This window comes from Nipponia nippon, unplaced genomic scaffold (genome assembly GCF_047370975.1).
Source record: "Nipponia nippon isolate SJK-2023a ecotype South Korea unplaced genomic scaffold, ASM4737097v1 scaffold_5, whole genome shotgun sequence".
NCBI classification, from domain to species: domain Eukaryota; kingdom Metazoa; phylum Chordata; class Aves; order Pelecaniformes; family Threskiornithidae; genus Nipponia; species Nipponia nippon.
The window spans coordinates 58,147,119-58,161,060 of NW_028262369.1; the positions used below are offsets into that span (position 1 = coordinate 58,147,119).

At 42.8% G+C, this 13,942-nt stretch overlaps 1 protein-coding gene across 14 annotated transcripts in view; it reads left to right on the plus strand.

Annotated features, from left to right (window-relative positions):
* HDAC4 (histone deacetylase 4) overlaps nucleotides 1-13,942 on the plus strand; it is a 269,534-nt gene that overhangs the window by 166,361 nt on the left and 89,231 nt on the right. For all 14 annotated transcript variants that reach the window (XM_087731761.1, XM_087731766.1, XM_087731763.1 and 11 more), the window contains one exon: nucleotides 1,518-1,639. In XM_087731761.1, the coding sequence (XP_087587887.1) occupies nucleotides 1,518-1,639 (122 nt within the window). The remainder of the gene's footprint in view (nucleotides 1-1,517; nucleotides 1,640-13,942) is intronic.

The window sequence follows — 13,942 nt, forward strand, 5'->3', positions numbered from 1 at the left end:
TTTGATTTCAGGTGATGATTAAGCTGTGTGTGCATGTGGGCATTTATTGGTGCGCACGTAAAAGAGTACACGATGTGCATGAATGCTAATGAAAAATACAACTGTGTAAGAGCCTGAAAAATTATTCTGCCTGTATGTACAAAGAAGTTTGGAATATAAAGGGGGGAGGATTAGGAAACCACAGTGAATCATACTGCTTGGTAAGAACTGTGGGTATAGAAAATTTTGATGTAGATGTTCAAATAAACTTTTCAGAGGTTTTTTTGTAACAAAATCATGTAGAAAATTAGATGCATTTTCCAGATGTTTCATTAGCCCCTTATTTTTTTGAAGGACATAACTTGTAGTGGAATTGATGCTATGTGTCTCACGAAACAGCCTACTTCTGATTTGAGCTTTCAAAATGTACTGCTCACGGAACTGGATGAATTGGTGTAATTTTCAACTGGGAAGTGGCTCGTTTTGGTTCCTTAAAGAACCTTTTGTAGGAGAGTATTTTTAACCAAGGTCTCCAAGAATGCCTGGTTATTAAGCAATGTAAAATTTTAAATCTTCACTTCTTTTGGCAAGTGCTTGCTTTGTGTTGTCTCATGTTCTTTAGTATTTTGAAGAAGTTATACAAAGTTTAAATTCTGCTTATTTAAGCTTAAAATGCAAGATTTTTTGATAGCTGTGTGGCTGCCACCTGTATTGCTAAATCAGTCGTTCTGTTGATGTAGCTACTCTGCTAATACACACAGTCTGGAGACTTCCTGAAGTCTGTACTGATCGGGGTTGGTAGAGCTCCTGAGAAATGGCAAAGCTGGGCACAAGTCATTAAGTAGGAAAGATGCAGCCAACAAACTGGTAGGAGGCTTAGAAAACTCATTAATTATTTAATATCCTTAGCAAACAGACTGTAATTTACTTCCAGCAGCCTGCTCAAACAAAGCTATAAATTATCAGCTTCGAGAAGTTAATTTGGAAAGGTGTTGAGTACTTTGGCCCTATCTCTGCTAAGTACTTGGGTTGGGAGGCAGCAAAGCAAAAGGCAGAAGACCACCTATGCAGCATGGCTACTGTTAGCCGATTTAAATGTGTGGCACCTAATGTGGTTTTGTTTCATCCTTAGGCTTTGTGTTCTATGTCTGGGTTTTATTCATTGAAGGGAAGTTGTTCATTGGTGCTGCAGTTGAGGGGAGTAACAACACGCATGCTTAGCTTCAAGGATATGCCTTATCAAACCTCAGCCCAAGTACACGCTTAAAATTATACTCATGGTTAAACATCCTCATAAGTTGAGCCATGCTTAACAGAGTAATTGTTATACTGAAAATTAAGCATACGTTCATTTACCTCCCTGTATATTAGACTTTAGTTTCTTTTTTGCATGAGTGTCTAGGAAAAAGCTAGGACCGAGATCTTTTCCTTTGCACTGTTCCCCACTAAGATAACAGACAAGGTGAAGCTGCACTTGTTCCCTTTGTGTGTCACTGGTGTAAAGCTTCTCCCTTCTCTTTCTCTTTCCTTCTGTGCAGGAAGACACAGCACAGCTCTCTGGACCAGAGCTCCCCACCCCAAAGTGGCGTCTCCAGCACCTACAATCACCCTGTACTGGGGATGTATGATTCCAAAGATGACTTCCCACTCAGAAAAACAGGTAGCGCTCACGTTGATTTTCTGTGTTGCCCACTGTCTTTGCTGTGACACTTGGTCCTCTTATTTTTATTTTTTTTTAAAGAAAAGGCCTGTTACCAAAAAGCTGTATTTCATGGGGTGATTTATTTAACAAGCACCCACTCCATCCTGCTTCCCTTTCATCTGTCACTGTGCGCAGTGTTAGAGGGAGGCTGGAGTTGCTTTGGGTGTGCAAACATGCAAAGCTGCAGGCAGGAGACATCGGAGTTGTGTGTCAAAGTTTGTGAGATGTTTTCACAAAGTCAAAGCTAATACAGAGATCTGGGTGTCTGAAGTCGAATTATGTTTTGCTGAGTGAGAAAAGTACCAAGAAAAGTTCATTTCTTCTGGGATTTGCATTTTATATACAAGTTTATACTTAAAATAAATAAAAATGTTTCTGCCAGTCAAAGCGTCGGGGCTTCCTGCAAGGGTTTTGGTTCACACCTAGACAGTTATTTCTCAGTTAGGTTTTTCCCTGCATGGTGGCTAAGCAGGTCAGTTATTTCTCAACTATATATTATGTAAACCAGGTTGTTTTGGTTGGCTGTGGTCCTCGGCTCCATATCACATGTCTAAGCCAACACAGCCTCAGCTTCTAACCTGGCCAGCTCGTGATCCTCGACTGCTTCTTTCGGGGAATAGCTGAGAGCTTCCACGAGCTCGTCCAGATTTGGGGAACAATACTGCTTGCGTGGATGATGCAGACAGTGCAGACAGTGTTGGAAATTGCTTCAGAATAGGAAAAAAACTTTTCTGAAAAGATGGAGTGGAGGTAAGAGGAAAGCAGAGGTGTGATTGAACTTTGTACCTTCTGCAGGTGCTGCCTAGCTATTTTTCAGGTATGCTTTGGTGATCTTCAAATGTGGAGGGATGAGCACCAGTACTCAAAAAGTGTGACATCCTTCTGCTAAGGAATGGTGATGGTGTGTTAACGAAATCTCCCTGTGGGTTTGCTACTGTCTTTGCTCAAACTGGCTGCCCTAAGTCAGTTCCCAAGAGCTGGCAGTCCCTCCATTTCCTTCCGGGAGGGATGTAGGTGTTCTCACAGCACTTCTCCTAATAGTTAGAAGTAGAGCAGTTCTTTGGTGTAGTGAGTGTTTTAACACAATCTTCATTACCTTTGTAAACTTAGCATGGTTTTTCTTGTTTCACCATCCGATGAGAAAAAAATACACCTCCACGCACATGCCTTGTGCCTCCTGCCTCCCAGTTCTGTGGATTTAAAGACCTTTTTGGGAACTTCTCATTCTGGACCATAGTATCTGGCTTGCTGGATGGATCTGTGGATGGATTCCCATTTGCTGTGCAGTAGACTGTCTTCCCCCTCACCAGGCATGGTTGGTTGGGTGGCAAGTACCAAACACTTCAGCTGCACAAGAAGTCAATCAAAAATTGGCAAGCCCTTTTCAAGATATGTTTTTTTTTTTCCTGGGCACACCTTGTACCTTTGATGGTGGTAGTTTTAACTGCACCCTTTCTGGAGGACTCCAAAAGCAGAGAAAACTGGATTTGTTGAAGGGTAGGGCATCCTCTAATCTCTGCTTCTAGATAATGAAAGACCAAACACCCCAATAGGTGCATTAGATGCTGCTGTGTTGTTACTGCCTGGAACAGCCGAAGCGATGCTGTCTGGGCTTTGGGACTTTGCCTTTCATAGGGGAGGTGAGCGCTGATGGGGGGACTGCCCTCAAAGGAGACTTCCTTCAGCTCTAAAGCTGGTAAAACACGAAGATGTGCTTGGTGTACGTGTCTGCCTGGGAGGAGAAACGCAAATTTGGGCTGCTGGCAGCCATTGCTGCCGTTCGCTTCTCCTCTGCTGAAGGCTTTCAGGCTCTTCTGGGAAATTGCAGTGTTTCCATGTGGGGAAGCATCCCTTGGCACCATACGTATCACTTAGGACCTGTGGACAGCATGATTCCAAGAGATTTTTAGCTCTTTCCTATACCTTGTGAAACCAGGTGATTCATTTCTGGTATGTTAGCATCCCCAAAGCATAAATGGGCTTTGACGTGCTCCAAAACCTCCTTTGCTCATCGCTTCAGGGGACCTTACTTGTCGGATTGAGTTTGAGAATTGGTCGCCCTTCTTGCTCCCAGTGTTATGGAAAGGGATTTCTGCAGGAGAGGGAAAGTGTCTGCACATCTCGCCCCTTTGCTGCTTCCCAGACTGAGCTCTCAATAAGACTGTCTGAATAAAAGCCCTGTCAGACAGAGTGAATTAAGGGTGATAAATGTATCTAATCACATTATTAAAAATGGAAGCAACCAAAATCATTGTTGTTTTAAAACAGGAAGATGTTGAGCTGGTTTTGTTTTCCAGAACGCTGATGCGTGTTCTCTTTGAGCACCAGCATTAATCTCTTGGGGACTGGTCTGTGATATGTATGAGTTCATCTGCAAGGTTCAGAGGAGAAATTTTTTTGTTGTTTTCTTTTATTTTCCTTTCAATGCAACAGCGCTTCAGTCTCTGGCACAGTGATACCCTGCAGAAATCCCATTGCCAAGAATGTTAAGTTGCTTGGAGAAGAAAGGCTCCTGAACAGTCTGGTGTAAACAAAAGGCAGGGAAGGCTGGAGCCCATCCTAAATAAAGTTCTTTATTACGGGTGAGCTTTTCGGATTTTTGGCACCAGGAAAACCTCTGGCTTTGTGTTTGTAATTTAAAACTGCCATATCATGTAGTCCAATTTTATTAAATTTGATTAAATATTTGCAGTTCAAATAACAGCGTCCATCACAATACTGTTCTGATTACCAGGGCTGGAATATGACCAACATCATCGTTAGGGGTAGGGTGACTTAGGGGGCTGCGGGCAGGCAGTTTGAATGATCATTTCTAGGGTGCGTTTTCAGAGTTGGCAGTGTGTCCTGCACATTGAGAAACTTTTCAGGAAGAACAAATATGTCATTGCACTGGGTTTTAAAAATACAACCTTTCTTTGCTCTCTCTTATTTAAAGCATTGTGATGTGGTCACAGGTTATCCCTCTGTGCACACTTGGAGATGACTTGCTAATCTATAACTCAAGTGTGAATGTTGTGGGAGAGTCCTGGTGAACTGGCCGCTCTTGCTTTGGTAGAAGTAGATGTGTGCATGAATAATGTCTTAAGAGTGCTTGAAAACGTTCAGCATGGGAAACAGTCAACACTTGCAATGTGCCCCTAATGGATCCTGTCCTCTGAAATCCTACCCTGTCTGATTTGTTTTACTAAATTATGTTTCAGTTTCTTGGCCGTTTGGTTTCTGCATGAAATTGTTTTCCTGTCAGGCTGCTGGCTGGTGCAGTTACTAATTGCTTGAATCCTGTTTTTAGCCTGGCTGGGGGATGCATTTCACCCGGTTCCTTCTATCTAAACACTTTGAGGCTCTTCATTTTTTTTTAACTGAACTAAGAGCAGCTCAGTTGGTGCTGCTCATGCTTTTCCTGTTAAATAACTGGATTAACACGAGGATTTTTATTTCCCCTTTTGTGTAGTTTCCTTTATTATAGATATGTTTCCTTTAGTGTACGCATGTTGTCGACAGTTTTTGAGAGAGGGAAATATAAGTGACCTTTACTGCCCCCGGATCAAGGTTGGTGCCTTCCAAATTTGATGAATCTTCATTATGTGCTGTACTGGGACCCTGTAACAAAATCTCTGGAGAATCCTTTCAGAGTGATTTTAGAGTCTGGGTTGGGGCAATCTTTTGTAGCCTGTTTTGATAACCCTAAGAATTGTTTGTCAACAGCTTTCTTGGAGCTGCTGAAGTTATTTTTAATGTAGCTCTTCAATTTTGTGTTTCTAAGGAATATGATGTCCTCATTTTCTCCCCAGGAACAAGGTTGTTCATGGTGTGCCCTGCTTTGTGGAATTTAGCAGTAGACGTATTGAAACATGCTCTTAATTAGGAAACCAAAACAACCACTGTCATTGAGATTCGTAAAAGACTGAAGAGAATTATTTAACTTTTTAACATGCTTTTCCTCTTGCTTATGTAGGGTTTTTTGTCCTGTCGGACACTAGTTTTCTCACTTACTCCTGCATAAAGGTGTAGGGTAAGGATTCCTTGCGTTAATTGGGACTTGACAGCTAATCAGGATTTCTAATGAAAGCCACAGCATTCCAATTAGTTGTTGTTAAAATCAAGAAAAGTTTTGCCAAACTCGGTGCCTGCTAGAGCCACCTGGCCAACACGCATTCAGCTCATTGGGATGCATGAACTAGAAACATATTCCTGTATCTATATTTAAACCTGACCTCAAAGTGAGAAAACCAGCTAATTTCTTTTGAAGTACTTGCAAAGATGTTCTCCAAAGTTCTAAGTGTAAAAATAGCTGCATCTGTAGGACCCGTGCGGGATGTGAAGCAGGCTCAGATCTCGTCGTGGTTTTGCTTCTGCTGTTGGATAAAGCAAGCCTTTTGTGAGACAGCTGCTCTCCTTCGGCCCTCCTCGTGCCACTCTGGAGGGATCTTTCCCTTTTCTTCTGCTTAGTTGCCCTGCCCTGGGCTGGCTGCTGGTCTTTAAACCTTTCTCCTGACAGATCTGTCAGCAGAGGTGGGATTTTTGACAAAGCTGATGTTATCAAAAATGCGCTGTTGTTTCATTTTGTCCTTTTTTGTTTGTGTTTCTCAACACTCTGGTGTTTGCCAAACTGCTGTGGTTCATTGCACACAAGAAGACTGCCTGCATCCATCAAGAGCAACAGGCTGCTGGTTTTTGGTGTCTTTGGCTTGGTTCCTGGGGCTACTTGGCCCATGGCTGCTGCAGCCACAGTCACGGTTTTGTGAAGCATCGCTGAGGCTCTAGGTACTGCTTTTTTCCTTTCACTCCAGTATCACAGCTGGCTGCACTGGGGAGGTGAAGATCAGAAGGACGTTGATGGGCACGAAGATTTTAAGGAGGCAAAGGATTCCTGTGGTCCCAAATATGTTTTCACTGCAGAGCTGTGGGATAGCATCTCAGGGTGTGAGTTTCCACTATTTCCAAAACTAGACTGAATTGAATGCCAGACTGGGAGCTTACAAAGACATCTTTGGCAAGTATCTGTCTCTGAATTTCCTGCCTAGATAGCAAATGAGTGTGTGCATGCGTGTGGTATGTACTTGGGGATAAATGACAAGTAGAAAGTGTCACAGACCCCTCTTTCAGCTCCTTTTCTCTGGGGACCAGGGAAGAACAAGTATCCTACCTGAAAACCTCCCATCCTAGCAGTGTCTCTTGCCTTCTGCACAAATCATGGCAGAAGAACAACAACTGGTTATAGGTCAAGTACTGTGTCTTAGGGCTTGTGGTAAAGGAAAAAAAAAGCTGTCCTCAACCTTCACAGCCCACGCAGTTAAGAACTGGCAGGAAAGGTTCAAGGAGAAATTTTTAGCTCGGCATCATCAGACCATGGCTTATGCACCCCTTTGCTGCAGTGACTTCCCTCAAGGCGTAAAGCAGTGCCACAAAAAGGAGACTTCTCCTTGTACTTGCCTGTATGTGGTGCAAATGGGCAGAGTCTGGCCCATCTGCCACTTGGAAGGCTGCCCTGGCCAGTGGTTTTCCTGAATTTCACCACCATTTGGGACGTACTGCAGAAGGAATCTGGCAAATACATCACTCCTGCTGATTGACCCAGCAACCACTTCAGCTTCCAGCCCACTAGCCTCCTAAAAGAAATAGAAAAGGTCGATGTTGTTCTTCTGGCTGAATCAAGCATGAGCAGATTGGGAACAATGGCTTCTTCTAAGCCCCAACTTGCACTTAGGTGGGTGATGTCAAGATGTACCTAGGCTGCAGGGTCCTGATCACTCGCTGCCCACCCAGGGCTGGCCGTGAAACAGGCAGTGTGGTCCTTCCCTGCCTGCACATTCCTGCGAGGCACCACAAATGTGTGCGCTCACTGGCTCACAATGGGGAGCCCACGGGCTGGTACAAACCAACTCCTGTTTGCTAATATTCTTCTTTTTCCATGCAAAAGAGCGGTGCCTGAGGGAGGAAAGCATCCAGCATCCCATGATGTTGTTAGTTTCCTTGCAGTATTGCAGAAGCACAGAGTTGTTTGAATATTGTTTGCAGCTAAGCAGGTGAAACTGTTCTGAAATTCTTGCATTTAAAAGAAAGAAAAGGGAAAATGAAAGGATTTGTCAATAATTAAAACACTGCGTTTGTCAAGAAAGGCATAATACCTCTCCGAGTTGGTTCTGATTATTGGAGTGTTTTAAGTGGTTTGTTTTATGACAAAGATTGTTTAGAGGAAAATAGAGTAGGCTGAAATCCCAGTGTAGTGTGGGAGTGTAATTTAGAGAAAATCTTTTGAGCTTTGTACAGCATGGAGTGTCACTCAAGTTCGAGAGCATCTTTGCTTTCCCACCCACGTTGTCCTTCCAGCTGACGTGGTCGGAGGTCTGGCCTTCCTGAGCAGCTCACTGTGTCCCAGGGACCCACGCACTGCCTTGGGGTGTGCTCTGCTGAGCAGAGGCACTGACCTGCATGATAAATCCCTATTGTTATAAATATTGTTTTCTTCTCCAAGTGAGGGACATCAGTCTCTTTAATCCAAAAATAAAGTAATTTTTGTCTTTAATAAGTTATTACTGTGATGCTACAGAATAGCTTCAGACCAGCCCATTGAAATTTCAGAGAGCAGAACAAACCAAAGTGCAGTTGGAGGACCAGCAAATGCTTGCTTTAGTCCCTCCACTTCTTCTGACAATCATGTGTAAATGCATGCTAGCGAATTCTTCTCTCCCATGTTTTTCTATGGTGCCAGTGCCTATGAACTTTGTTCCATGGGCGCTCCTCTCCGGTGCTGAAGTTTGCCTAGAGGCAGAAGGAGGGGGCACCCCCTTTCCTTGTTCAGGGCTCTGATAAAGCAGGTGCACTTTTGGCATGGATGCTGGCAATCCATGGGGGAAAAACCAGCACTTCCCATCAAAGTACTTCTTGAGGAGTACTGTCAATGGTGCATTGAAGGAGAAACCTCCTCCAGTAGGAGACCAAACAGTCTTCTGGTTTGGTGTCACCTTTGGGGAGCAGGGGCTCCAGGAGGCTCAGGACCTCAACCGTTCAGTGAACCCAACCGTCTTCTTCTTGATCCTCTCTGCTCCATCTCTGCTTCACAGGGACAGCCCGGAGTGTGCAGGCTTTCACCTGTATGTCTGCATATATATGTGTGTGTGTGTGTGTATGCACCCAGGTTTGTTCTGGCCAGAGCTGACACACTTGGCGTTTAGGCCACTGCATCTAGCATAAAGGAGAATCAAGTCTGAGCTAGGAGAGCGTGACAAGTGCACGCCTGTCCTCTGTGGGACAGCTTTGACCACGAGCACCGTGTGAATGGCATCCAGAGTGGTAACTTGGAGTGATTCCTCCAAAATGAAACACAACAGCTGAGCTCTAAGGAAACCGTGCATTGCTCAAGCCATATCCTATAGGCTTCTCAATGCACTGTTTCCCCTCTCCTGGCCCTCAGCAGTTCACAACCGTGTGTGACAATGTGAGATTGATTTATTGGGTTTATGTTGCTCTCTTACAGTTCCTTGGAAGAGCATCCAGGGCAGGAGGAGGCTGGAGGTAGGGCAGATCGCTCCTTCCCATAGGAGCAGCACAGCATCAGGCAAGGGGAGGGGGCAGATTCTTGTGGGACAGGGCAAGGAAAAAAAGCAAACTGCACAGAGCTGGCAGGGCAGGGCATGGACTCATGTGGCCATGGCAGGAAAGTTTCTAGGTACAGAACAGATTGCAGCTGAAAAACAAGTGCTTGGTTGGTCCATGAGACTTTGAAGGGTGGAGGGGACACCACCATGCGTGTTTTGACCCGCCTTGAACTTTTATATATTAACAAGTTACATTTCAGTAAAATTCAGTGCAGTTCTTGAGTTTAAAAGGCCTGTAGGATTTTTTGGGAGAAAATAATTTTAGTGTAAGGAGATTGTTCCCAAAAGTTTTGCCCACCATGGGTCACTGGCTGGGGTCTCCTTATTTTGTAGCTGCTCCCTGCCCTCGTGTTCAGGCAGCCAATAGCTCCCTCTGCTCCAGGCACTGCAGCTTTTTGGTTGCTGTACATTACATGGTTTTCTCCTACCTTCTGCAGCGCTCAGTGCTGTTTTAAACACTTTATTGCAGAAATTAGCTTGGAGGACCTCATTCTCGCCTTTCTATTCCTTATCCCCTTCCACATGTCTCTTATCTTTCCTCTCAGATAATGCTTTGAACTGTGCAAAGCTGCTGTCTTTATTTAGGCTTTGGAAAGGGAAAGACAGAGCTGAGGTGTGGCATTTCCACATGTTTGTTTTTCTAGTCCAGTTTTGGCTATGCACAGCGGAAACCTTCGTGGTGCTCCATTACGCTGTGATTTTGCGTGGTTTTGTAGTCAGGCAAGCAAATGATAGTGAAGCTGTAAAAAGTGTCAACATTGTGTGCTCAGTTTAATGGGTATTAAAGCCTTCTTTCTACTGCTGAGGTGCTGTGACTGCTAAACTTCAGCATGAAAAGTGCCAAATCTTGGCCTTTAATAAGTTTTCATTTTAAGGACACAGTACTTCCATAAATAGCCCTTCCACAGAGCTCTTACACAGTGCTTGTGCCAACACAGAATTAGGAGAAAAGGAGGAAAATCCAGCAAATATCTTTATCTAGCCCTTTCTAAGCACGTACCTATGTTCTTACACATACTATTTCACATGATACCATCCAAAATGGTACCAAGATCATAAAAAATAGTTTGTTTCTGCAGAAGAACAGGCTGTTTTGTTTTTATTCTTGTTTTTCTTTCTCGTTTGGGAATTTTCTGCTGCCACTTTTGCCCTATGGTACCTGTCTCCCCTAGGTACATTTGTGGAACCCTATTCTTCTTGTCGCCCTCCGTGCTGATGCCTACAAGCACTGAAAATCAAGAACATCAGCTCGCTTGGGCTTCAGAGGGATAATGGTGAAACTATTTTCAGTCTTTTTGTTTGACCATAGGTGAACTTTGCCGTGTCCAGCTTTACCAGGTCCTCCTGACTAGATAGGTCACAATCCACTATTTTTGGAGAGGAGAGGCCACACTATGCACACGGAGGAGCAGTAGTGAAGGGCTGAGAGAGAGCTAGCCAGGGAGCAAAGAAGCTGCAGAGTGTGGAGCGAATGCTCAGTTGCAGAATGTGTGGTCTCTCCTGCTTAAGCAAAAGATAATTTATTAAAATTTTGGGTTGTGCAAAAGGCTAGTTTCAGACAGCTGTCTCTCTCCCTTTCCTACGTTTACCCGTGGGGTGACCTGGATGTTAGAAGAGAGACAAGGTAATTGTGTTGGCCTTTGCCTGGCTGGTGAAGCTTAGTATGGAGCTTAAAAATAATAGTAAAGGAATAACAGCCTTTCTCCGTCCTTAGCTGCAGAATTAAGATGTGCAAGGACTGGGTTCAGGGTTTTCATGGTGCATTGTTTGCTTCTTTTTTTCATAAATGTGGATGGGTAATGGGAACAGGGCAAACTCTGCCCAGGACTTTGTGTTTTGTGACTTACACAGATTTAATGTCAGATTAGTTCAGCAGCTTAGTGGATGCAATTCTAGGAAGAAAACAATGAGAATGACATAAATGTTGAAGAATTGGATTACACGGGTCCTGCTGCAATAAATGACGTATAAGAGGGGTAACTTGGGTTTGAGCCTGTGAAAACTAGGGAAGCTTTTGGCTTATGTTCTCATTATTAATTTACTCTCTTAGAGAAAAACAAAATATTCTTTGTATAAATCCTTATTATAGGCCAAATTAAGTATGTCACTGCTTAAGAAATCCCACTGGCTTTGTGGAAGCTGACTCAGACTTGGGCATGAGCTTCATTTGTTTGCTAAACAAGAATCAAGCTGATTTTTAGATAACTTCATGGCATTTGTTTAAAGGACTTCACCTTAAGATGTAGAAGACCAGTAAGTTTTGTAATTTACTCTCCAGTTGTCTTATGTTTATGCTAGTTAGCAGTGATGGAGGGCAAGGCTTTGTTTGGGCATGTTGCCTGACAGGTGAATATTGGGAGATTTTCAGTGGAATTGATGTTCCCGAGAGAACATTGAACCTGTGTTGACTGTCTGGTATTGATAGTTATGTGTGGCTGAAATTCATATTTCATACTTTTGAAGGACAGCTCTCTTCAGTTTAAAAATGTTTTTTATTATATAATAGTTTTAAAACCATCTGAATAAGCTTAAATTATTGTTTTGAGTTTTGGAAATGCCTCTGTTGACAGCTACATCTTTTATTATAAAATATGCTATATGTAAATTTTTTGAATTTGAGACTGTTCTGCACTGCCTCTGCTGAATTTTAATTCACCTACTTTGCTCTGTATAGCACCCAATTAAACGCATGTAGGGATTATGCTCTCTGAGGTCTTGATGACATGTTAGATTTGGGATTATATCTGGGGGATAAATAGAACAAAATCAGAGCGACCTAAATAAATGCAGTTCTTTAGACTTTTTGGTGTTTCAAAACTCGATCTTCCAGCTGAGGAAGTGAAGGAGAAATACACGGAATAGTTTTGCCTGAAAATAGTTTTGTCTGACAAATTATAATATGCTGCTTTTTCCATTACTTATTCTCAAGGTGTCTTCTCTTTTAAGGCTGTAATTTTCTGTGTTCTTTCCCTTCCTGTTACATGGAAAGATGTTTTAATTGTGGATTTACATATGGGACGTATCTGGTCATGTTGGGTAATCTGTGACCCCAGATCTTTTGTTTCCCTGCCTATTTTTAAGGTGTTTCTAACCAATTCATTCTCTGTATTTGAAAGCCACACAATTAGTTGTCTGTTCCCAACAGAAAACATACTTCAGATGAACACCATGGAGGGTATAAACTGCGTATGAATAAAATCTGCGCTGAAGTACAGTTTTTATTGTCAAGTTTTTCTTTGTCAGAAGACAGATCCTTTCAACAGCTGTGGCATAGGCTTATATTTCATTTGCTGTTTGGCAGTGCAAATGTACCTAAAATGGATGTATCGGCATCTAGCTGTGACATGCTCCCATTTGTTCTTTAAAGTCTTGACTGGAGCATCTAGACAGTTACTGATACTCAATATTTGGAACAAATTAAAGCCGTGAATTAAAGAACGTGGGATGAAGTACCAAATGTTCACGTGCCCAAAGACTACTTTTAAAATAGTAAATCAACTTCTGTTTTGAAGAGAGATTTATAAAATAGAGCATATGCTTGTATTTTAACTAGTCCACTCTTCTAATATTGCCCTCTGAGCAAATGACAGATTTGCATTCAGTCCCCTGCTATTTTATATGCAAATGCCCTATAAGATGATTCCCCCGTTTGCTAATGCACTTCATACTGCATTTTAAGCATCATCTTGAGGAGTCTGACACTTTTTTTTGGTGCTTCCTTTATCTCTTGCTGGCATTTTTCTGTCCAAAACAGACATGAAAAGCTCTTTATTTTTTTTTCCTCCCCAAAGTTTCATCAAAGAACTGTTTTGATGGCTTAACTTCAAGCATTTGATCTTGAATTCGTCAGCGTTCTGATTTTTGAGCCCTGCAATTAATGTTGTCAGGCTTGATCTTTTATGTGACCCAGTGGTCAAAGGCAACTGTAGGGAAATATATCTGTAGCCAGACTTAGTTAATTCAAATCAGTTTGTAAACCCTGTTTTAATTCTTCTAAAGAAATGTAGATTATTGGCCCTGTAGTGATGGGAGCCGAGTGTATCGGTAGTTAATGGTGAGAGCACAGCATTTGCCAGTTCAAAGGGATTAAGCTGCAGAGTTGTTAAGAGGTTGAGGAAGGGAAAATATTGGGCCAGTTCATAAATCTCGTAACTGTCAGGAGCCCTCAAACGCCAAAGCAGATATTTCATGTCTACTCAAGAGATCAGAAAGTTTACAGAGAAAATCATCTTGCAGGAGGAATCTTCACTTAAGGCTTTATTACCTTTATAAAACTTGATAAGCTGTGCCATGCAAACGTATTTGGTGTTGCCAGCTCTGTCATTAACCCAGAGGCATTAGGGGTTCCCAGGAGCTCTGCTTTGACTTTTGGAGAAATGAAATCTCAGGATTTGGGTACAGCAAAAGTTTTTGAGAGTCTCTCAAAGGTATGATGTCCACAAAGCAAGTCAGACTGTGGTCTCAGGAAATACATGTGCACCTGCCCTTGGCAGCCTTGAATTTTCAAAGTATTTGATGTCTTTTTAGATATGTTTTAACTTTGTGGCTGTGATGATGTAAGCAAGTTGCTCCCCAAATAAATAAACCTTCTCCTCCCTGGCGTTGGCTTTGGCCTTGGCCACATTCTCATGCCCTTTTTCTTGAGTTGACACTGGCTCCAGTT